At 42.0% G+C, this 22,871-nt stretch overlaps 2 protein-coding genes across 5 annotated transcripts in view; both read left to right on the top strand.

Annotated features, from left to right (window-relative positions):
• The window catches only part of NAP1L1 (nucleosome assembly protein 1 like 1), a 28,082-nt gene extending 21,477 nt beyond the window's left edge, over window positions 1-6,605 (top strand). For 2 of the 4 annotated variants that reach the window (XM_015628607.1, XM_015628606.1), the window contains exons 12-15: window positions 221-343; window positions 1,562-1,594; window positions 2,002-2,052; window positions 3,767-6,605. In XM_015628607.1, coding sequence (XP_015484093.1) covers window positions 221-343; window positions 1,562-1,594; window positions 2,002-2,052; window positions 3,767-3,802 — 243 coding nt within the window. In that variant the 3' untranslated portion in view covers window positions 3,803-6,605. Of the gene's footprint in view, window positions 1-220; window positions 344-1,561; window positions 1,595-1,988; window positions 2,053-3,766 lie in introns of all 4 variants that reach the window. The other 2 variants (XM_015628609.1, XM_015628610.1) reach the window with 2 other exon arrangements.
• Window positions 6,606-11,552: 4,947 nt separating this feature from the next.
• Window positions 11,553-15,923, top strand: PHLDA1 (pleckstrin homology like domain family A member 1). The gene is made up of 2 exons (XM_015629478.2): window positions 11,553-12,106; window positions 12,220-15,923. The coding sequence occupies exon 1, from the start codon at window positions 11,643-11,645 to the stop codon at window positions 12,099-12,101; it is 459 nt and encodes a 152-aa protein (XP_015484964.1). The 5' UTR covers window positions 11,553-11,642; the 3' UTR covers window positions 12,102-12,106; window positions 12,220-15,923.
• The last annotated feature ends 6,948 nt before the right edge of the window (window positions 15,924-22,871 follow it).

Raw genomic sequence — 22,871 nt, 5'->3', positions numbered from 1 at the left:
TTTACTGAAGCAGCAGCTCCTCACTGTATAATGTAGGTGGGCTGTTGAAATTGTCAAAGTTGGCCCCTCAGTTTCAGTTCTGTAAAGCAGCTCCTGGAATAAAGAAAATCAATAATGGGATCAGTGTAAATCTGGCTACATCAAAATCCATGTAGCTTGTGTGTATATGCCAAAAGTAGTTACCACCTTACAGTTTAGGAAATAATATTGTTTTATGCAGGATGATGATTCTGAGGCAATCCTTGCTGCAGACTTTGAAATAGGTCATTTCTTGCGTGAACGTATAGTCCCCCGGTCAGTATTGTACTTCACTGGAGAAGCTATTGAAGATGATGATGATGACGTAAGTAAAATGTTTTTTCGGAGCACTAAAAGCCTTGAAATAATGCTGTTTAAAGACCTTGGGTAATTTCTTAAATTGTTATCTTTAGAATGGGATGTACCAACATTAGTTGCAACAGAGCTTTCTAGATTGTTCAGGAAAGAGCAACATAAAAATCTTACTTGAAGTAGTGACTTCAGAGTTTAGTGGCAAAAGCAGTGGTAGAAGCTGATCATCTAGAGGATGCCATAGTAGCATTTTGTGTATAAGGCATTCCTAGAGAAGTATACCCAATACTTTGTGGAACTGTAGTGAACTGCCAGAGAACAAATAAGACTGTTTATCTATCTGCTTAGCCTGTTCTTTGTGCTTAGGGTGATATTGGGCTGTGAAGTTTTAGGCGATTCAAGCTACATGCTTTCAAGAGTACTCTCTTACTAAAAAAGCTAGATAAGCACATTCAAAGCATGCCAAAATAATTAAAGGAAGTTCTGCAGAAGCTTACGTGTTTTAAAATGGCTAAGCTTGAAATTGACAAACCATGAAGCCTCAGAACTTTATACAAGTGTAAAACATTTTTCTTTTGCTGCCTCCACTCAAACAAGGACTGTTTGACTGTTAAGATGGCTTAGATACATCCTGTCTTAAAAAGGATTTTTAGAATCTAAACTGTTGGCCCTTGTTGCAAAGGCTTGGCTGGGGCTGTGGAGAAGGGAGGTACTGACAGGACAGGTTGCCTTGGGCTCCACTGTCCCCTGCCGTGCCCAAGTGGTACCACAGTGTAATCAGCTCGTCCCACGGGGGCTGTGTGGAACAGGCACCGTCTACTCTGCCACAGCTCACCAGGGGGAGTTGAACATTGCTTGTGCTGATGCAAAAACTCTTTAAATCTGACAGACACAGGAGCTTCTGGGTTCAAATTGAAAGAGAGTAGGTTTATATTAGGTATTAGGAAGAATTTCCTTACTGTAAGGGTTGTTAGACACTGACACAGGTTGTGGATGTCCCATCCCGGAAGATGATCAAGGCCAGGTAGGAGAGTCTGAGCAACCTGGTCTAGTGGAAGGTTTCCCTGCCCATGGCAGGGTGGTTGGAGTTAGATGACCCTCAAGGGCCATTCCAGCCCAAACCCATACTATGATTCTCTTAAGATGGCAATACGGTGTAGTCTCTGATATCTATTTAACTTATAAATGGCTAGATTTGTTTGTTTATTTATTTATTTATTTTCTCTTCTAGTATGATGAAGAAGGTGAAGAGGCAGATGATGAGGTAAGATGACAGATGCCCGTGATTCAAATAGTTTCCCTATTGTAGTTTATCTGGAATAAGAGTTCTTTCAGTTTATGAGTGCTCTGGACACTAAGTTTAAGAATTACTGCAGAAATAAGATTGAACATTGTTTTGTGGATCTCAGGTGAATAATTAACAAAACAAACAACCAGCAAGACAACAACAAAAAACCCAAACCAAGCTAAGACAACCCTTAAGGTATCTTAAAAATTAAGCTGCCATTGATGTCAAAAGATATGCTTTATGGAGGATAAACTAGTACAATATGTATAACATAAAGTGGTAATTAATGTATTTCTGAGTACAATTTAATCTTAATTTTCCTGAAGATGGCTCAGGAAGCTGAATGTGGATAAGCTAGAGAAATATTAAGTGTTTTCTTTCAGGAGGGAGAAGAAGAAGCAGATGAAGAAAATGATCCTGATTATGACCCAAAAGTAAGGAATTAAAATAAATGTTTAAAGTTTGTGTATGTGTACAGACATTTAAAGTTTTATGTATGTTGAATCTTGATTTTAGTTTAAGTATTAAGCCAATAGTTCCTATGGGTGAGCATGTTTTGTTTTGAGGCTGTTTCAGGCCTAATTCTGACTAGAATTGGTAGAGAAACTTGAACAAAATTCTTTCTCCAGGATTCATTTTGTAGAAGTAACTCTTGGCTTTGAGCACTGAGGTTAGTCAGGTTTGGTTTTCTATAAACTTGTCTTGCACCAAATTGCTGCCTAATGATGAAAATTGCAGAATGGTTGTAAGGACATGGAGAGAACTGTGTCATCCAGCTTCAGTTTTTGGGAACCTGCTACAAGCTGGCTCTGGCACAGCAGAATACAAAACAGGTTCTTTCATGCTAGGTAAATGGCAAGTCTTTCATTGTTGGAGGTAGCAGAAGTCAAGGTTCAGGAATGCATCTACAGCCAAGTCCTAAAATATGAACAGCCAAGAGCAACATGGAGCTTTCTTATTCCATGGGAAGTGAAAATCACTAATCAGGCTGGAAAAACAATTGTGAGCCACTCAATAGTTTTTTAATAGCTGAGGGAAAGGTACATCTGGCCACCTGAAAGCATTTGATGTGGTAGGTGAAAGTTGCAGTCATGAAGTCTGTGAAGTGCTTCAAAATGCCTGCTGTTAAAAGGGCTTGTAATTTCAAATGAGTGTTTTTCAGTACGAATGGTTTGAGCTACTATCAAAATAACTGTTAAGAAAATTACATAATCTTAGCATAGTACATAGGCTGGCTACAAACTTGTAGTCAAAATGTACAGTCTTGGTGATGTTTGATCTGCTATATTTTATTCAAATTGCTTCCTAGCCAAGAAAGTTTTGGAATCCAGATGAAACAGCTGCAAGCTGGACTTACTTCCACCATTTCAGATAGCTTTTCTCAGCGAAACAGAACTGCAAAGGGGCAAGACTCTGCTCAGTTTCAGAGAGCTGCTCAAAAGCTAGTGATAATAGTGGTACTATAGTGTTGGAAGCTGATCTCAGGCTGTATGTCAGCTGAGTGTATTAAAGCACTGTGGTCCTAGAATAGCTGTCCAGACCAAGGAAGACAGTGGAGTAAAGCCTGCAACTGAACTCTGCCCCCTCAAAAACTTCCTTGAATTCCCATATTACTGTGACATACTACTGGCTCTCTGTTTCAAGAACAGAAGAAATTTCCCATGTTAAAATGTTTTAACAACTGGAATTTATTGCAAAAGATGCTTCCAGAGCATTAGGAACTGTGATTTGGCATTTCATTGCTTTGCTCTGCAGTGTCTTCCGGCCTAAGGCCATGCTCTTGTAACTGTTCGTAGTAAGTTTCTTTTGTCTCAAACTGTGAAGAAGGTCTGCATGCTTCTTCTGAGCTGTTTGCTACTGCACATCACTATTCTCCTTTTTCCAGTTACAGTGTCTTTTAGAGTACTTCACCACACATAGTTCTGAACAGGTTTTTGTTCTGGATTGTATCCTGATGTGCTAACAAAGCCAAAGTAAACATAGTGTGGATTTTGCTGCGTCCAAAGACAGTAGTGTTACTAACGCTAGACAATTATTGCAAGGGAGAAGAACTTGGATATTGCAGCTTGAGAAAGCATGCTTAGCAATATTGATAGTTCTTTCAAAATACTGATTTCTGTAAACCGGTATTTCCTTTTTTCTCAACAGAAGGATCAAAACCCAGCAGAATGCAAGCAGCAGTGAAGCAGTGTGTCTGTGGCCTTGAGGATTACCTGCACTGTAATAGCCTAAACACAACTATTAGTTACTTACAGCCTTATGTTTTGTATCTTGGTAGAATTAAGTAACCAATTTGTTAAAAAAAGAAATCAAACACTTAAAGAACCAGTTTAAAATGTAGGTTCAATCTACCTAGCATTTTAACAGTATAATTTTCTGCCAATATGTAGAATGCAGTAAATGCCCTAAAGCATGAATGTTAATTCATTGCTACATAGTTTGGTTCTTGTGAAGTCTTTGTCATGTAGCTATTAGACTGCAGCTGTGAAGATGATCAGAACTGTTAACTGAGACCAATATTTGTTTTGAGAAAACTCTCTCCTGAAGAACCAACCAAAGTATTTTTTCAGCCCAGTAGTCTGAACGGGTTTAAGTCTGCTTGCACTAGCTGTGCCTTCATTACTTTGTTATAGAAATGGCAGTGACTTGTACTAACTAGGAGATGATGCATTTTGAATTTGACTACCTGAGAAGACTAGTATAACTTGTTTAATTTCCCAACGAGACCACATTAAACATTCATAACTGTCAGCTTGTTTATGCTATGGGTTTTGTATTTTATGTGACATAGTGATCTACAAAAGAAACCTAGTCATCATATTAAGGTTATTGTTTACCACAGGGGTGTGAATAAAACCTAGTATTTTCAGAAGCTAGTCTTGTTTTATTACTTGTGTATCTGCATGTGTAAACTGGTAATGCATATCTTACATGCTGCAGTTCATGTTTTACTAGAAACAAAAACTGATAATTACTGAAAAGTAAATTATATAGGATTTGAAAAACACAAACACAATAGTTTGGAAAGTTTGATCCATACTTTGCACTTGCAGTGTGATACTTGTGAATCTGAGCTCAATGTTTCAGTGATTGGTCCACACTGCCATTTTAGAGAAGACAAGTTCTTAGAAGTGGGGCTAGATCTGATAAAGGACTTCGGTATTGCTGTGCCTGACTCTAAGGCATTGCCTATTAGTATGAAATCTGGAGCAAAGTGCCTTGGATTTTCAGTCTGTGTAGATGGAGCTAGGTGGTCCTGAACAAAACATGCCCTGCAGCTGAAGGGGATGCTGGAAACACATGGCTCTATTCTAGCTTGTCCTCATTGTATCAAGCATCTACGAGGAAACAAACCCAAAGAAATTCTGCTTTCTTCACCTAATGTTCTGTTCACTGTGCTTGTGTTTGCACATTCTGGTTCATACTTTGTCCATATTGGATATTTTTGTCAGTTGAAAAACTAGTCATGGGCTTAGAAGGTCTTTCTCGTCTTGTTCTGACCTTGCTTCTAGCCTACCAGTGGAGGTGCTTGATGAGATGTGGATTTATCCATACTGAGCTGAAAAGAGGCTGTGAACTGATGTATTCTGAGTTTTTCCAGTCAGTAGCATGCTACTTTACTTTGTGCTGTCTTGTCCTTCACATAACTATATATATATATATATATTCATTCTGATCTTCTAAGCAAGTAGATAGCTTTTTTCAGGGATGAAAGGGTCCTTGTAGTGTTGGAAAAAAATGTCCAGCTAACCATGGATCTATTTCTGCAGTAGCTACTTTTTTTTTGTGCCACTTACACACTTAGCCATAAAGGTTAGAAAAGAGCAGGGCAAGCAGAAGGCAATGACCACATGAGGATAGGGCTGTGGAAGAGTTTCTGTAGCATGTCTCTTGCCTGGAGGGTAAGTAATACAGAATGAAGCTTATCCCAAGTGCCCTTTTAAATCCTCAGCCCCCCTCAAGAAGATGTGGGTCTAGTGTCCTCTGACTAACCTGTTTTAGTTTTGTTATTGATTTTTCTTTTCAATTTCTTGAAGACTTAAAAAATACCACACTGTTTCATTTCAGAATCCATGTAAGGCTTCATCTATCTCCTCTCCAGGTACCTGTGAATCTGGGAGACTGAGCTCGTTATCTATAGCTGTATATAAAGCAGGACCATTGAAGCTGTGATTGTGTGTGGTTTTTAGGTAACACAGATCATAGCATAGAAAAAGCAGTCACAAAAGGTTGACAACCACTAGTGTTAACTAGTTTAAAGTAGATGTGCGCTGTGTGTTAAAGTAGATGTGGTTGTGTTTTTGTAGTATCAAAATATGCTTATCCTTTGAGGCACTGACCCTGTCAGGTGTTTTGAGTCTCACATGGTCTCTTCTCTAAACATCTCCCAGGATTAAGCTTAAACTTGAGGACGTACAGAGACCAAACTGTGATGGTATGTTCTGAGCTTGAGAAGTCATTAAGATGGGGCTTTGGGGTTCATACTTCTGGACATGGGAAGTCTCTGAAGTCCTTACTTAGATCTAGCCCATTTTTGCTAACAGCATCTGGTAATGGTGTTTTAAAAAGAAAATGAACTGTTAAAAAGTTGTAAGTTTTGAAACTCACTACTTAACAAATTTGGCTTGCTCTTTGATTACTTTCTTGTTTAACACTTTCACAACATAAAATTAGATACAATATTTGAAAAGTGGAGTTGTTAGATGTTAAAGCACACCTGCAGCCTGCAAGATCCAGGGTCATGAATACATAGTATTGACAGATTTTGGTAAGCTTCTTTCCAGATTGATATGCTAGTTCTAAATCAGCAGTTCTTGTGCTCTCCAGACTGCAGCAAAAAGAAGAATATAAACGAGGTGCCAGTTCTTATGGCATTGGTTAAATTAAAACTGTTCTGGTGCTTACTGTAGTTTTGTTATTAATGACACTCTTGTTTAGCAGTTTTGAAAGGCAGTATGTAGCAGGAACATTAAACTTTAAACATTGATTGGAGTGTTGTGACTCATTCTTTTCACTTTTCATTTATACCAGGTGTAGAGAATCTCATTTAGTATTTGAGGAGGGTAACCTACCTTGTTAGCAGGCTGGGAAAATGTCACTGAAACTTGCTGTCTTTGGCAGCAGTTGCAGAAATGCACTATTATTTAACACCTGTGTAAAAGGTGTCTTCTGTCCAGTTTTGTTTCCGTATTGAAGGGAGAATTATTTTGGGGGGAAAAGTGGGAGGTTGGTGAGAAAACAGAAGCATTAAATGAGACTTTGGATGACAGGGAAGGGTGTTCAGGGCTTATGCTTGATTGAGAGGGAGGCTTCTTTGCAATTCTTTCATAATTGCTTTTAGCAATCTAGATTAGTTTAACACTGAAGGGTTTGCCTGTTTGATATAACTTTGTTCATGTTAAAATATATATATATAATATATATATATATATATATATATAAATGACAGCATCCTGGAACGAAGGAGAGCCCACATTTTAGCTTAGCATTCTAAAATTTTACTTTTTGGAGAAGAGTGATGTCAGGGGCAGTTAGAAGTATTACCTTGGATTATTTAAACACTAAACACAGCAACACTGCTTACCAGCGTCTCTTAGCTTCATAAGCTTAGATTCTGTTCTGGGTTCTTGAAATTGATATTTCTGAAACTAATAGAAGATACAGTAATTCTGACATGTCTGGCAGCAGAATATAGAAAGATGCAGAAAATTAATGTGTTCATCTTTGTCTTCAAGCTGGTACTCAAAACTTTCCCTGTGTTTCAGCACCTATTTTTGTCAGTCAGATTTGGAAATTGATAGGAAACTTAACGTGCAGATGAATGATTAAACTTGCTGCTAAAGGTTTCCTATTTCCAAAGGTGTCTATGCAGCAGTTTATCAAATGCCTTCTGTTGGGCAGAGAGGATTTTGCTGTGACATTCTCAGCAGCTTAAGGAAGCAAAATGCTACGCCACTGTGTACAAAAGGGACAGCCTGATAATGAGAACATGAACAGCCTTGATGGTCTGCTAGGTTGGGTCTAGAGCCACATGGATGTTGGAGTAGGTAGACTCACCTCTACAGTGCTTTCTCCTTTTTTTCCTGTACAGATGTGGTCTTCTCTAATCCAAGACTTGTACAGGTCAGATAAGTTGTTGCAACCACATCTCCACTTTTAATTTCTCAACAGCTACTCAGTAACCTGTTTGAAGTTCCCCACAAAACTTCAAGAGGATGTTGAAGTAATTTAGGTTTAATTGCTAATGCTTGGGCTAAATTGAGCATAGATTATCTACTGAAAATAATAAAGTCTTCTATACTAGCAAGAGGAGCTAGAAATTTCTCCACATGGCATTTTTCTCTTTGTTCTTAAAATCCTCTTGTCAGACCTTTGCTCAGGCCTGGTAGTCTTCCACGTGTGGCCTGTGTCTCAGCTTTTGTAGGAAAATCAGTGAGTAAAGCAGACAAGACAGGGTGCACCAAGCACTGATAAGCTATGCCATGTTTGTATGTGCCTGGTGTATACCAGGGATGGGCACACAAGGCTTGAGGGGCCGTGGCAGAGGGGCTCTCGTGTTCACAGGTGTCTGACTAAAGGCTGAATTGAATCGACAGCACAAGTGGCTCTGCAGCTGCAGGAGGGGCTTGAGTCCTGAACTTGCTGTTCTGAGCTTTGCTTCTGTATGCTCAAGTGTTGGCAAGTAATTGCTCAGATCCACATTTTCCCTCTAGTGGAAAAACTGTTCTGAACTCATGTTTTACTGCAGTGTCAAGTCTGAGGAGCTTAAAAGCTCTTTTACAGCCTAGTTTTTCTCTACATGTGTGCTTCAGTTGGAATACTTTTGGAAAACTACTGCCTTGGAAGTGCAAACTACCTTTTGGAAAAAGCCAGGCTGGAGAAGCTGCTAGAACAATAGCTGGTTAATTGCCCACAGTTTCTTTATTTGGTACTGCCACGGGTTTTAGGGAGTGCTGAGGCCTGGGGCAGTGTGGTTGTTATTTACGGTAAATGTTTCATTTGTGCTTCATTCACTGAGGGATATATACATGTATCTGTGAGATGGAGCTCCTGAAAGGTCCATGTGACCCGAGGTCACATTTTCAGACTGTAGTATTTCAGGTTTGACAGTAGGAGGCATCTTCACATCAGCTTATTTCTGGAGGAAAGGCTGCAGAAGCTGCCTAAGTACTTCCTGAAACTTCAATAACGGCAGCAGATGTGAAGGATTTAATATAAATGGTTTAAATATATATTTCAAGAAAAGTAAAGTAAAATCTCAGTGGGATATTGTAGGATGCCTAACTGTTGAATGTGTTTTTTCAAAATAGTAATGTAAGCAACATTTACAGAAGTTCAGTTTTGACTTGCATCTGGGAAAACAAAGTTTGTTATCCTTTACTGGAAAATTCTGCACAATATTTTGTTCTTTTATCTTATTCTTTTATTTATGAAACTGTCAGTATTTCATCTTGCACTAGTCTTGTAGCTTTTGACTGATCTGTTTTTTGATCAAACAATGTTTTAAAATGGCTGTTAATATTTGTTGGCTTATAGACTACAATTTAAGTGGATGTTTTGCATGTTTGCTTCTGACCACATGCTTAGGTGAATTTCACCAGGAATAAAGAGTGCTGTGAGTCTGTATATTAGCAGAGTATGTCCATCAGTGTTTGGAGTTGGATTAAAAATCTGATACTCAATGCTTTGTCATGGAAGGGTGAGGTAGAATAAATTTAGTCTCTCTCCTGTATGTTTGATGAAAATATTTGGCCTTCCACACTAGTCTCCATTTTTTCATTTGATTAATTGCAGTTTACTGTCAGTACTGAGAACAAGAGAAGAAGTTCTCATTAAATTATATAGATACAAGTTTTATGTTAATGTCCTTAAGTGTTACAGTGCTGTGTTGTGGGGTGAGGTGAGAGTTTTTGAATGCTGTTAAGTGCAACACGGCACACTCAAACCTAATGTGAGTTTCCACACTACTGAGTGCATTTACCTGGAATCAAATGGCTCTTTGCTTACAGTCGTGGAGCAGCAACCAAAACTGAACAGGTGAATTGCTAGAAATTGGTCTTCTGTAGGTTTAGTCTAGTGTCCTATGCCCTACATAAACTCAGTATTTTATTAAGCTGCCACGTATAGGTTTAACCAGTTTGCTTTAGTAGGAAAGAATTGTGTCACATGAGCAGAGACCTTACCAGGAGCAAAGAAATAAGTGCAAAACACAGGTGAAAAGGATGGAATTCTCTTATATTGCTCAAGCTGGTTTTGAGACATCTTGTATTTGCACAATCAGCTGGAGATGAAGATAATTCTATGAGGAAATTTAGGTTCAAGTGGCAGTGAACTGCTGGTGGAGGCAATTTGTGAATGGTGTTCAGATCTTTTGAAAATTAGTGTGTGCCTCTGTTAAAATAGGCATAAGATCATTGTGAGAATGACCTGCATCTTACAGCATATCTATTCAGCTCTAAGGAGAGGGACTATTCTTTATAGAAATGGATGTTTTAAGAATTGATTTTCTTTTTCATCTAATTTATAGCTAGTCAAGTTGCCTTTGTTTACTGGGTGTTTTCCAATTACCTCAGGAAGGGTAAACCAGCTAAATTTTAATTGCTTTTATTGCCTTAAATAGTTTAACCCTCAACAATTTATCAAAATTAACTTTGAACCTCAAAAGGAAAATATTATAAAAGGAAATCCTTTTTAAAATGTTATCAGATAAACTGCATTGAAGCTATCATTACTGTTGATTTTTTTTCCTCTAATCTGTTACAACACAGCACATGCTGCAGCATGATCTGCGTTCTAGCTGCCAAGATTGATGTGAGGAGGCCATGATAAACGTATGTTTAAAACAGTGCTCTCAGATGTAGCATGAAACTTCTAGCATTCAGTTTACATTGGCCTTGTTGGCTAAATTCAGCTGTGTGGGATTTTGATTTACATGTAATACACCAGGGGATTAAGAATTAAATAGTTTCATATTAGCTTAGGTCACTTCTCTACTCAAATGTATTCAAAAGCTAACCTCGGGGGAGAATCCAAACAATAAGCAAATGTGTGGCAGCAAAGCAGAATGATAAAAACGCTCTTAGCTGCTTGCCAGTTTGGTTTTGTTTGGTTTTTTCTGTTTTTTTTTTTTCTTTCTTTTCCCTAATCTGCTTTTGCAATTTCCATGTACTAAGGTTCTACTGTTTCCTTAGGGGAGTGGTACAGATGTCTTTCTTTAGACATTACTCAAACTGCTGCAGAAAGTAAAGGTTTATTTTATATATACAGTCGAAGTTGCTTCTCCGCAGGCCAGCGTAGGGATCAAGCTCTTGTAACAGGTTCTTTCAAGCTTTCTTTTGTTTAATGGAGCGATGATCTCTTAAATATCAGGTTTCCTTTGAAAACCGGCACCGTTTTACTGGGCATGAATCAAAAACACGCAGAAGACAGCCCCTTACCGCTCTTGCCCAAGGAGGCAGGCTGAGGAAATACATTTCGACTAAATAGTGGGGGAACACCCCGAGGAAGGCAAAGGAGCGCTGTCGGGCATTTGCCGTGTCCTGGTAATATCTCCGTTAACAGCCTAGCGCCGGGTAACTCCAGCGGGGAGCTCTTCCCTCCGCAGCCCTGGGCGAGGGGCGGGGAGCCGGGCCGGGCCCGCTGCCGCCGGGGAGCGCAGCCCCCGCCCCGCCCGGCTGCCGGCCCCGCCGCGCCTCCCGGCTCCGCTGCTCTCGGCGCTGGGCTTCCCCGCGGCCCGCGGGCGGGAGGAGCCGCTGTTTCCGCTGGGTGTCACTCTGGGCTGGGAGAGGCGCGTTCAAAAGCGGAGGGGAGGGAAAAGCCCGCCGACAACCCGGGCCGCCCGCACCGGCAGCGCCCGCCGCTCGCCACGCCGCGGTACGGGCGGCAGCCGCTCCGCTTCCTGCGGGCCGGGGCGCTCCCGGCCCTCCGCCTCGGAGCCGGAGCCCGGCGGAGAGTGCTCGGCTGGTGCCGCCTGCGCCCCGAGCACAGCCCCTGCGGGCGGAGGCCGTCTAACCCTGCCAGAAGGATGCTGGAGAGCGGCTGCAAGGCGGTGAAGGAGGGCATGCTGGAGAAGAGGAGCGACGGGCTGCTGCAGCTCTGGAAGAAGAAGCGCTGTATCCTCACCGAGGAGGGGCTGCTCCTCATCCCCCCCAAGCACCCCCCGCAGCAGCAGCAGCAGCAGCAGCCGGCTCCGCCGGCCGAGCCGACGGCCAAGATCAAGGAGCTTCACTTCTCCAACATGAAGACGGTGGACTGCGTGGAGCGGAAGGGCAAGTACGTGTACTTCACGGTGGTGATGGCCGAGGGGAAAGAGATCGACTTTCGGTGCGCCCAGGAGCAGGGCTGGAACGCGGCGATCACGCTGCAGATGGTGCAGTACAAGAACCGCCAGGCCATCCTGGCCGTGCGCTCCACCCGGCAGAAGCAGCAGCACCTGGCGGCTCCCCACGGGCCGCGCCTCCGCGGCGCCTCCAACTCCGCCTAGCGCAGGTACGGAGCCGGCACCGCGCCCGCAGCACCGGCACCCGCGGGGCTGCCGGCCCCGGCCGCCGCCGCTGCCCCTGACGGGCTGCCTGCCCTCTGTGCTCTCTGTCTCACTGCAGGTTGCGTTCACGGAGCGCTTCGGAGAAGAGGGACAGAGCGCGTTCGTGGCGGACCTGCTCCTGGGGCTCAGAAACTGGGCAAACGCCGGAGGTGCAGGTAGAGCGGAGAGAAGCGGCTCAATAGCCTGAACCTCAGCCAGCTGCTGCTGCTGCTTTGCCGCCCTCGGTGCCGAGAAGCATTTCAAATCCATTATTTATGAACCTTGGAAAGGATCCTTTGGTGCGATGGGACTTCTAGGAGACATGATGTACTGTAACTTTATTTTAATGTATTTTATTTTATTTATTAGGTTTGTTTTCTTTTGGTTTTGTTTTCCTCTTTATTTTTTTCAAGGCTTATTTGCAAGACATTTCTGAATGTAGGCCATATCAAAAAAGTAAAGGTAAAAACAATATGCATGTTAGCTCCCTAAAAGTACAGAAAAGTTCTGGGTATTTTGACTGTGTGCAATTTGACAAAAAAGTTTTTCATTTTTACCCAAAATACACTGTATTCCACCAGAATGGAAAATGTGATGTGTGTTTCAAAATTTGGCTGAAACCCATACTGCATATGAAACCTATTTTCTCTAATGAGAGCAACAATTAGAGTCTGGGGCTTAAATTATTTTTTTTTTTTTTTTTTAATAATATTAAATGTGGTGGAGGATGATAAGAAGTGATTCATGCTTGGCTATTCAAAAAGGTAATGCCGCTTGTCGTTCTGAGATTAAAACCAATCTGTTTAGTGTATGAGCGGAAGGAATCTGACCAACTTCTTTTGTGGTACAGGAATCTGAGTTGGATTCCAGCTGTCTTTGTGGTGTGCTTGCTCCTAGGCTGGTGGGCCAGAGCTGGGAAGTGTTCATGAATGTTTCTTAGCGTTCAGGATCAGGGCTCCCTCTGCACGCTCAGTTTTTAAGTGATCTGAACTCTCAACTTGTGTTGCATTTTCATGGCATTTTTTAATGTCTTGCATTAAAGTAGTTCGTAGTTTAAAAATCCATTTTATGTATGTCTTAGTGTGCAAATGGATTATTTTGGTCACAGTTTTCATAAGCTGAAAGTTGCTCTCTAGCTGAGATGAACTAGATTAATTTTGGTGTTTAGCACTGTCAGATGTTGAGAGAGGCGTGCCATCTTGCCTCTAAAAACGTTGATGAAGCCATGAAGTTGGAAAACAAAGGGCTAATTGCACAGCTGGTGTGTGTTTCTGTGCCTCTTAAAAGTCAGTGGGAGTTTGGCTGCCGATGCTGGCGGGAGCGGGTCGGAGCTCCTCGCCCAGCGCAGAGGACAGAGTCGGGCGTGGGCGGTGAGCTTTCTAGGACAGGGCCCTTCTGACAATGGGTGCTGCTACTGCCCAGGTTCTCTGGTTTAAATGAAATGGGGAGGCTGCAAGTGGGATAGAGCAATGTGGCCCATAATCTCTGGTCCAAGCTAAAAATGTCAAAGCCATGGAGATATTTATTGTAGCTAGTGTGGTGAGGAAAATGGCTTTTGGTCCCTTTGCAATTTACATTAATATAGACAAAATCTTTTAAAGCTACACATTCAAGGCTTTTCTTTCAGTGTAAATGAGGTAGCGTGACATCAAGAGCCTTACATTCTCGGTGCAAGCTTATTTCTGTAAGTGTTTAAAGCAAAAAGCTGGTGTGTTACTCAAAGGAAGATTTTAATATTCACTACTGTGAACGGTGTTGGTCTCTTCCTCTGCACTCCAAGATTAAGCTCAGTCCTGTAAGGAGTAAGCTGAGGTGTGTGTTAGCCCTTGGCTTTTGTTCCTTCCCCCAGGTGTCAGGGTCACATACCTAGATGAGCAAAATCCATGTCATGGTGTGGAATCAAAGCCCTGACGATCCTGTGTAGTTACTCCTGAGCGCTGCTTCTCGACCTGGCCCTTGACAAGGCTGTGTGATGAATTTGGGGTGGTAGATTACAGCTGTCCTAACAAAGTCATTATTTTGCGATTAATTGAAATCCAAGGTGCCCCGCATCTTCTAGGATTAGGTTCGCTGGCTTGGCAATCTTAGTACTCAGTTTCCATGTCTCTGTACATCTGCCATTATCATTCTGCTAACACTTGGATGTTAGAGCTGCAAGGGGATGCTCTAATGAGCTAGTCAAAGACTCACAAAATAGACTGTAATTTGTAATTTGGATCCACTATTTGGAGTGATTAATTACAGTTTACTGAGAAACTAATCCACATTTTCAGGTATACAGACGTATTGCTGATCTCACCTACTAAAACGCATTTTAGCCTAGTCAAGGATAAATGTGACTGATGAGAATTAATTCCTATTTGATCAGAGACACATTTCCCTGAAAGAGGCAGTTATTCTTGACCTCAGTGGATGCAAGCCTCTGAAAGCTACAAGTCTATGGATGTAGTCTAAAGCTGAAATTTTACTGTTCTTCTGTAAGTACTTTTACATTGAAAGCTAAAGATAATAATTTTAGTGAGAAAATTGACTTGAAGGTATGAAGAAATTACTTTCTTTTTAAATTTGCTGTTTCTTTTCACTGATTCAAGGTCAATACCCCACTTTCATGTTTCTTGCTTTAAGTTGGTCCGAAGGATGATCTGGAAATCTTTTGGACTGATGTAGTTCAACAAACTTTTGTTGCTTGTCATTGCCTACTGTGTTACCTGTTTAAAAATTTTGGTGTCAGCCAGCCTCCTTGTGTGAGAGGTGATCACATCACAAAATACACCTTGACACCTCCAGCCTGAGTGAGTGGGATGAGTGTAAGGATCAAACTTTCTCCTTGTGTCTCTGAACTGTCTCCTGGAAAATGAATGGGAACAAATTGGCTGGGGTCCCCTGGGGACAGTCGGACTGTGGTGCTCATGCCCTGTCAGTATAAATAAAGCTAAATTGTCTGATGGGGACAGTCTGACAGCTTTCTCACGCTCTGAATTCCACAGCGTGTGGTGTTTTTCGAGTTTTGGGTTTGTTTGGGTTTTTGTTGTTTTTTTTTTCCCTTGACTGATAGTAATTTTGGACCAAGAAATCATTCGATGTTATAAAAGGTACTTCTGGGTTTTTTTTTCATTTTGCCCCTCTATGACTGCATAGTCTTTGTTTGAATGTCTGGATTTAATACTGTCTGTTACTGCCTTGTAAGCAATGGCTATGAAAATAGGTTCAGCACATTGTGCTCCATCTTATTGGAGCTTTGCAAGTAAATAAATCCAGTTGTCCTTCCTCTTCCAAAAAAAAAAGAAAAAGAAATCTTACAGCACATGGCTGAAATAAGCTCATTAAACAAAAAACACACACGGCAAATGCTTGGTATAGATAGAGAAAGTGGGGTCAGTCTGTCCATAAACAGGTCAAAATTACTTGTTTTAATTTAAAAAAAAAAAAAAAAGTAATCAAGGGGAAGATTCAGCAAGAAAATCGAAGCTGTGGTGACCAAGGCAATTTAAGAACTGGGGGGAAAAGGAAGATCAAGTGGATGTTGTTTCTGTGACATCCTGAAGTAATTCCTCTTTTTTAAGGTTCATGATATTCAAATGCCAGCTTCTTAATTATAGCTGCAGTGATGTATGAAATGTTTTCTAGCATATCCTCTTGTGAGCAGAAATACCGGTGTCGTCAAAAAAAATTTGTGTGTAAATATGACTCATAAATGATTTCTGAGAGATGTGATTTATTTTTCATATTTTTCAAGATACATTCCATTTCAAATAAAGAGGTATCTATTGAAAGAGCTCTCAATATGTTGGAAGAATGGTTGTTTGGTGAGCTATTTGTGATGATTAAAGCCTGGTCTAAGCTTTTTCAAGGTCTTAAGCTCAGTCTAAGTGCCTAAGAGAAACACTTTGAACCTGGCTACGTACTCTCTGCAGACCCACTCAGATGCTCCAATTAATCTTTAAATATATAGCACAATTATGCGGGTTATTAGACATTAGGAATCTAAGCCGAAGAATTTCATATGCCTTGTTTCTCTTTTTCATATATCTTGAACACTATGATTGAATTTCAAGTAACCTGAAATTAATCCAGGAAAAACCACTTCCATAACACTGGCATAAACTCAGACCTGTTCTTTTCTAGCTTCATAAAGAAATGAGGTATGACAAGAAAAATGTGCTGCTTTGGGCTCTCCATAGAGCTGCATCTGCTCAGATGTCTCAAACTCCCCTGATACGTATTTTTTATTGCAGCAGGTCCTCATTTTCAAGCATCTCCTGAGGGTGTATTACTTTCAGTGACACGATGTGCATTGACCTAGACATGTTGGTGCTGTTTGCCTTCACTGGGGAGGTGTCAGTAATCTCTTCCAGAAGAAGGCTTTTGCTGTAACAAATACAAGTTCTCTTTTCAATAGTAAACACCCCAAATACAGGCATTTCAAATTAATATTGATATACAAATTATTGCTTAAAGATCTTATCTCTCAGCAGCCTTGAAAAGTCAGTTATGCATCTCTAAATTTATTGTCTATTCAAGGACCCACTGTTGCTTACAGCTGTTAGAGGTACCCCTTGTAAGCTTTTAATAACATTCATAAGTGTCTCTGTAAGGACATAAATATAGTAGAACAGGAGTTTTATAATTTGTGGTTGTTTCTGCTCCAGCATCAATGGTGATACCTTTACAAAAGTGCATCAATTCATGCTTCTCTGCTTTAACTTTTGAGTAAGAGGATGTGAAATAAGACTGCTTACATTATTTATGGTACATATGAAATGGTTCTAGAAATAGGACCAATATTTTCATATTTTCCTAATGGGGAATATTGTCTTACTAGTGTTTTCTCTTAAGTTTTCTCTCATCTGAAGTATGATGTGGGGTACAGAGAGAAAATCAAAGTTCATTGAGATCAACCAGAATTTTTCCAGAGTGGGACAGATGTTGACCTTTTTCACAAAAGGTTGCTGCTTCTCTTTTGATTTAGAAAACCCAGGAATGAAACCCCTGAAGCAAGACCTTTGCCTGTGATCTGTGTCAGTATTGATGGTGTGTGATTAGGATAACACTGACATTCTGGCCTTTCATATTTCCCAATTAAATGACGGGGAGAGGAAGATGAAATAATTCCTATTTGCTTTTTGAGCAAAACGAAAGAAGACCACTCTAAATGTGTGTGTGTGTCTCCCTTCCCACAAATGAAATCTAGACCAGAATGAAATTTCACTGAATTCACAACACAGCTGAAACTGAACTATCTTCTTTGTGGTTGAACCCAAAGCAGAATTAAATTAAAGTCTTTACTCCTCTGACTGTTTGTTTCTAGCAGGAACATCTCAGTCCTTTTTAGGAAGTGCCAAATTACTTTCCACACCTATCCGTATTTTTTTTTTCTAATAAAATCAACCATTGTAAAGACTTTCAACTTAATTCTTTTATAAATTTAAAATAAGCTTTAAAGAAAAAAAAAAAAAAGTTATAAACAGTACCATGAGTGCTTATGTTTTTTTCTGTCTTTCCAGCGTGGGGTTTTTGATGTGTAAGGTAAGGACCCTGGCACACACTTTCACACAGTGTTGCTCTGTGCCTTCTGTGCTGAAGATGAGCAGAGCTTTGGGCCTGCTAAGTGCTGAACACCCTCAAGGTGTCCTGGTACCCAAAGGACCTGGGAGCTGCTTGGGACCTCAGCATGGGGCTCAATTACTTGTGGAGTCTTGTCCTAATGGTACACACTGCATTTATGAGGAAAGGGACACATCAGCTCCTGCATGAAGCACTGGGAAGAGAGGCTGTACTGCCAGCTGGCATCTGCATGAGGCTTCTGCTCTGCCTCAACAGCCTGGTTGGGTTGCAGCACCTACAAGTTTTCCTTAGGGGACTTGTAGAAAAAGCCAAAGGTGAGGTTTCTGTGTGTTTGGGTTTTTTTTGGTTTTGTTTGGGCTTTTAGAAAAACATCAACGCAGAGATACGTATCCCAGTACAGGCTCATCTTGAGAACTTTAAATTAGCGACTTTTAAAGCCTTTCCTTGTCTTCTCCTAGATGTCTCTGGCTATGCCAACCACCAGTGCAGGGGAAATGATTGTTCAAATGGGGTTTTGATTTACTTTTTGTGTTGTACTGTGTTATGACCACAGTGGATTTCACATAAACAAAATTTCTAATGACCCTGATTCCTAATCTTTGCCCTGCAATGGTTGTGAACAGCCGTAGTAGATTAACTGAACCAGTAAATATGTATAGAATGACTAACCATTACAATGAAGCATACAGCCCTCTGTGGTCAGCAGAATATTTTAATTTTCCCCATGTTTTGTAAGACTTCCAGTGAGATGAAGAAATCACTGCTTTTGTTTTTAAGATCTTGTCTGTGTTTTGTAAATATTTCTGATATTTATGACTGTACATATGGCTTCGATTGTAACTTGCAGGAGGCTCAAGAGCTGGGCCATATTCCATCTAGGAGGAGATTAGTTCATTTTTGGTATTTTTGGTTGGGTTTTGAGGCTCAGCCTTTAGGATCTTTTGCACCTACCGCCATTTACAAAGGTAAAAGCATAGCAGTGAACCTGCAGCTCAGAGAACACATGCAGCCTGTTCTTGGGTTGGATGCCAGAGCCAAGGTCCTTTGAGGGAAATGCTCTCCATGTTGCTGTGTGCTTTGGACCTGGGCCTGGGATGATAATTCCCTGTACCAGCGATAGCACCTCTCTGCAAGGCTCTCAGCCCACTTGCATATCATATCTCTGTTTTGGAGGAGAGGAAACTCGGGACCGGAGAGCCCATGCTGCCTGCCCAAGGTCATGCCTTGGGAGCCAGAGAGCAGCGTTCCATCCATAGCCAGGGTCCCTGGCCCTGTTGGAGAAGTGCTGCCTCTTACAGCAGAGCCTGATTCATTTTCTGTGCCTGGTGGAGACCTTCCTTACAGCCACCTGCACGTGCAGTGTCCAATCCCCCTGCCAGTGCCAGGGCTCCTTGGATGGAGACCTAAAATGAGTTACTGCCTTGCCATTTAGGTTCCAGCCTTCAAGATTTGTCATGTTGCAGTTACTTGCTTCTTGGAGACAAGAGCAAGGCAGAAACACTTAGGCTTCACTTGGGATTTAGCAGTGTCTTGGATGACTTCAGATTATTAAATCAGCTTCTGGCTATTCCCAGCACTAGGCATTGTGCAAACAGCATACTAGGAATGAAGGGATCTGTGAATTGTTCCCTATTTCCTGAGTGATTAAGCTCTTCTATTTACTGTGGATTACAAGGACAAAGAGAGGCTATCAGCCCCATAATAACTTGAAAGGGCTCTGTAGATATGAATCCAGTGTTAACGCAGCTTTTCCAGCCTGATACCTGCTTTGGCTAAAACACACAAAGGAAAATAAAGGGAAGGGGGGATGATAAGTTTCTGCTCTCTACTATTCTGCTGTCATTTAACCATTTCACTCTGAAACAAGGAGCTTTCAGAGAAGTCCTTTTAGTCAGAGAGACTTATCTCAATCTTGTTTTTCTAGCAGAAAAAACCAAACCTGGCTGGTGGACAAAGCCGTAGTAGCCAACCCACTTACCCTAACTTGCTGCTGGAGCGTGATGGGGCTGTGTCTATCTTTGTGGGCTTTCACAACAGCTCCTTCAGACATCTGTGGAGCTGAAAACTCCACGTCCTTTCCTGTGCCAGCACCTACTGCCATATACAGATGACTTTGCTTAGGGGCTTTTCTTGTACACAGATGAACACATGAAATATTACTGTTCATTTAAAAGTCAGCTTTGAACTGGAGAATTTTCTTTATTGTTTTTTTCAGAGGCTGCTGCTACTCGCAGCCAGTCATAGAGCTGTGCCTCCAGCTGAGTTAAATGTGTACTGGCTGTTTTTTTCATTTTTATCACAGATTGTTAATATTTCCTGTTCCACTAAGCCACATTTCCCTGGTACTCTTTCCTAGTGCTTGGCTCCTAAACAAAGTCACAGCTCTTGTCACAAGGCAGTGGGCTGCATACTTATCCTTTATGTGAGTGATGACTGAAGGCTCAGCAGTAGGGAAGTAACGCTGACAGCTCTGCTCCAGGACAGCAGATTGTCAGCATTCCTCACCAGGGCACCCAGCTGGCCTGGGAAAAGGCTGCTGTTTTGGGGGTGGGGGTTGGGCCTCTAAAATAAACTGACTGTCCTTCCAGAACGGAGGAAGATGGAGAGGGATGGTTGGATGACCTCTTTCTGCTCAGAGGGAGAGTCGGACCTCTGCAGAACCCAAAGCAAACACCGCGATTCTGCAGGTACAAGTCAAGTTGTTGGGCACAAAGAGAGAGCGAGCGGTATCTGATGGCTGAGATGGCACTAAGACATCATAACACAGTGATAATTATGAACAATTTGCCATTTCCCCCTTCCACCTCCCCTCCTCATTAAGAGAAAAGCATAGCTTGTGTAAGTCGAGAGGATGACAGGTGGGCCCGTTCTCGTGCTGAAGATTTAGCCCGGAAAGTTGAGAGAGCAGCTGCAAAGGAGCACTTTGCTTCTGCTGCCGCAGGGAAGCTGCTACAATCACTCCCAAGCGATTTGGAAAGTGTTCCTATGTGTTTTCCTGAGGGCTTAAGAAGCTTGCAGTCCTGGCCCACAGCTGGCTAGAGTTGTGAAATTGCAGCCATGGGGCAATCAGCTGCCTGCCACCCTCACCGTCACCCTTAGTCATCGGGGAGAGGCTCCCCAGACAGGAGCTGCCCCCCAGAGCGACTCGGGGCAGCCAGGTGCCTGGGCCCAGGGCTCACCTCTGTCCTTCTGCCAGCTACATCTGGCCAGAGGAATCATCCTGGGCCACACTCACTCCAAAGGCTTCTGCCCCAAGCAGTAGAAACAAGCTTTGTCATAAAGGACATTGAAGGCACTTGCTAGCCCCCCTGGGCTATGTCATGCCACTGCCTTGCTGGCAGCTCCACCAGTGCTGCCATGCCTCACCAGGGTTCTGTGAGCTCTAACACTGCAATGAGCAGCTGAATGAGGTCTGAAAGCTTCACAGAACACCTTTAACCCTGCAGTTCTGCTGATAATAAGCTCAGAAACAGCTCCAGTGGCGTGTCTTGAATTGGGCTGGGGGAAATTGGTGCTCTGAGCTGAAGATGTGAGGTAAACATACCTTGAGGACATACCTCTCCTAGCCCAGGGGGCTGGGGCTATTCATCCCAGGGCTGGGACTGTAGCATCCATGCTTTGTGGCACCTCCACTTGCAGAGTTGAGGTCTTCCTATTTTTTCTATAATTCTGCTGGTCTCAGCCATAGAGCCATCTGCCAAAGGGTACTTTCTTCTCAAAGGGTAATTCTAAATAACTTGGTCAATTTTCCTGATGGTAGAAAATCCTCAGCAATCTCTTTTGCTGGTGAAACACAGTGCAAAAGAGTGAATGCTCATGCAGGTAACCTTAATGTAATATTTCATTTTTGTCCTGGGCAGTGGCAGAGATTTAACATAATGCAAAGCTTGCATAAAAATAAAGATTATATATATTTGAAAATCTGTCATGGCTACAAAGAACATTTTGCTGCCTTTGATTTCTTAGTGTTTTAATATAACTGAATAAATGAAGCAGATTTAATGGTTAATTTTCAGAATATTCGAAAAAAATAAGGATTTTTTTCACTCAAAGTTGAAACCTTAAATCAAGCTGAATTTGGGAGAAGTAATTTGCTTTTGCTGAGCTCTGGCTCTGCTTTGTCTTTCTTCTGCCCCCTTTTTCCTTTTCCTCATCTCTGAGTTGAGCACGCAGCATTTAGTGGGACCTGCGATGACAGCAGCTGCTCCCCCACCCACTCTGTGTGTCTCCTAAAGGTATGGTGGCCCTGGAGCAGCCACAGCCACATCCTCTGCTCAGTCTGTATGCAGCCATAATCTATTAGATTTGCCCTTGCAGAATGAAATTCCAGCCTAGCTGGAGCTTGCTCTTAATTCAGCTGTCACAGTCTGCACTGAACTGGCCCAGGGGTACTTGGTAGGCAAAGCCCTACAATAGCACTGCTGCACAGTGTCCTTCAGGAAGGTCTTTTATTACCACACCTTTGATGCAGTCACTGAAAGGCATTCACAGACATTAAGGAGATGGGATGTTGCTCCCCCTCTCTCAGCTGCTAACATTGCTTTCCACATGTGATTGATTAAGGTGAAAGCTGGTTTGCCTTTGCCCCACCATCACTGCTTCCCTTCTGCTGCAGCCAAGAGTTAAGATGCATTGAAAGGCAGGAATGGTCTAAAAGCACAGGATATTTATGTGATACTCTTAACAGGTCTCCCAATACTGTGTGTGTGGCCTTTCTTTAGCCTAGACCTCACAGAACTGCTGTAAAATCCAGTGTCTCCCTGACCTGTAGCCTGGGAGAGGTCAGGGTGGCAAGATTTGTATGTACTACTTGGAAAATAAAAATGCTTTTATAACATAGAATTCCCTGTTTGTGATGCAATGTGAGCCAGGTCTTGTTCAGTATGATTCTTATGCAGGTGTCTAACTCCTAATAGCACAGCATTCTCTGGAGCTGGCAGGGTTAGCCCAGATATAGGGCCACTCATGAGGGCCACCCCTATTCCTGTGCACAAAGGCATACCAGCATACAGCTGTTTCCAGCTCCCAGATGTTGACTACATGATACTGGAAAGCTGTATCTGAAATTTACTATTGCTGGTCTATTTAGCAGCATTGATATAGATGTTACAATGTCAGTGAGCTAAATAGCTCAGAACTGCAGTGAGCTATATTAATTGCTGCCCA

This window comes from Parus major, chromosome 1A (genome assembly GCF_001522545.3).
Source record: "Parus major isolate Abel chromosome 1A, Parus_major1.1, whole genome shotgun sequence".
In the NCBI taxonomy this organism is placed as follows: domain Eukaryota; kingdom Metazoa; phylum Chordata; class Aves; order Passeriformes; family Paridae; genus Parus; species Parus major.
Note: the sequence above shows the minus strand (reverse complement) of the source record. Positions and strands in the feature narration are given on the sequence as shown.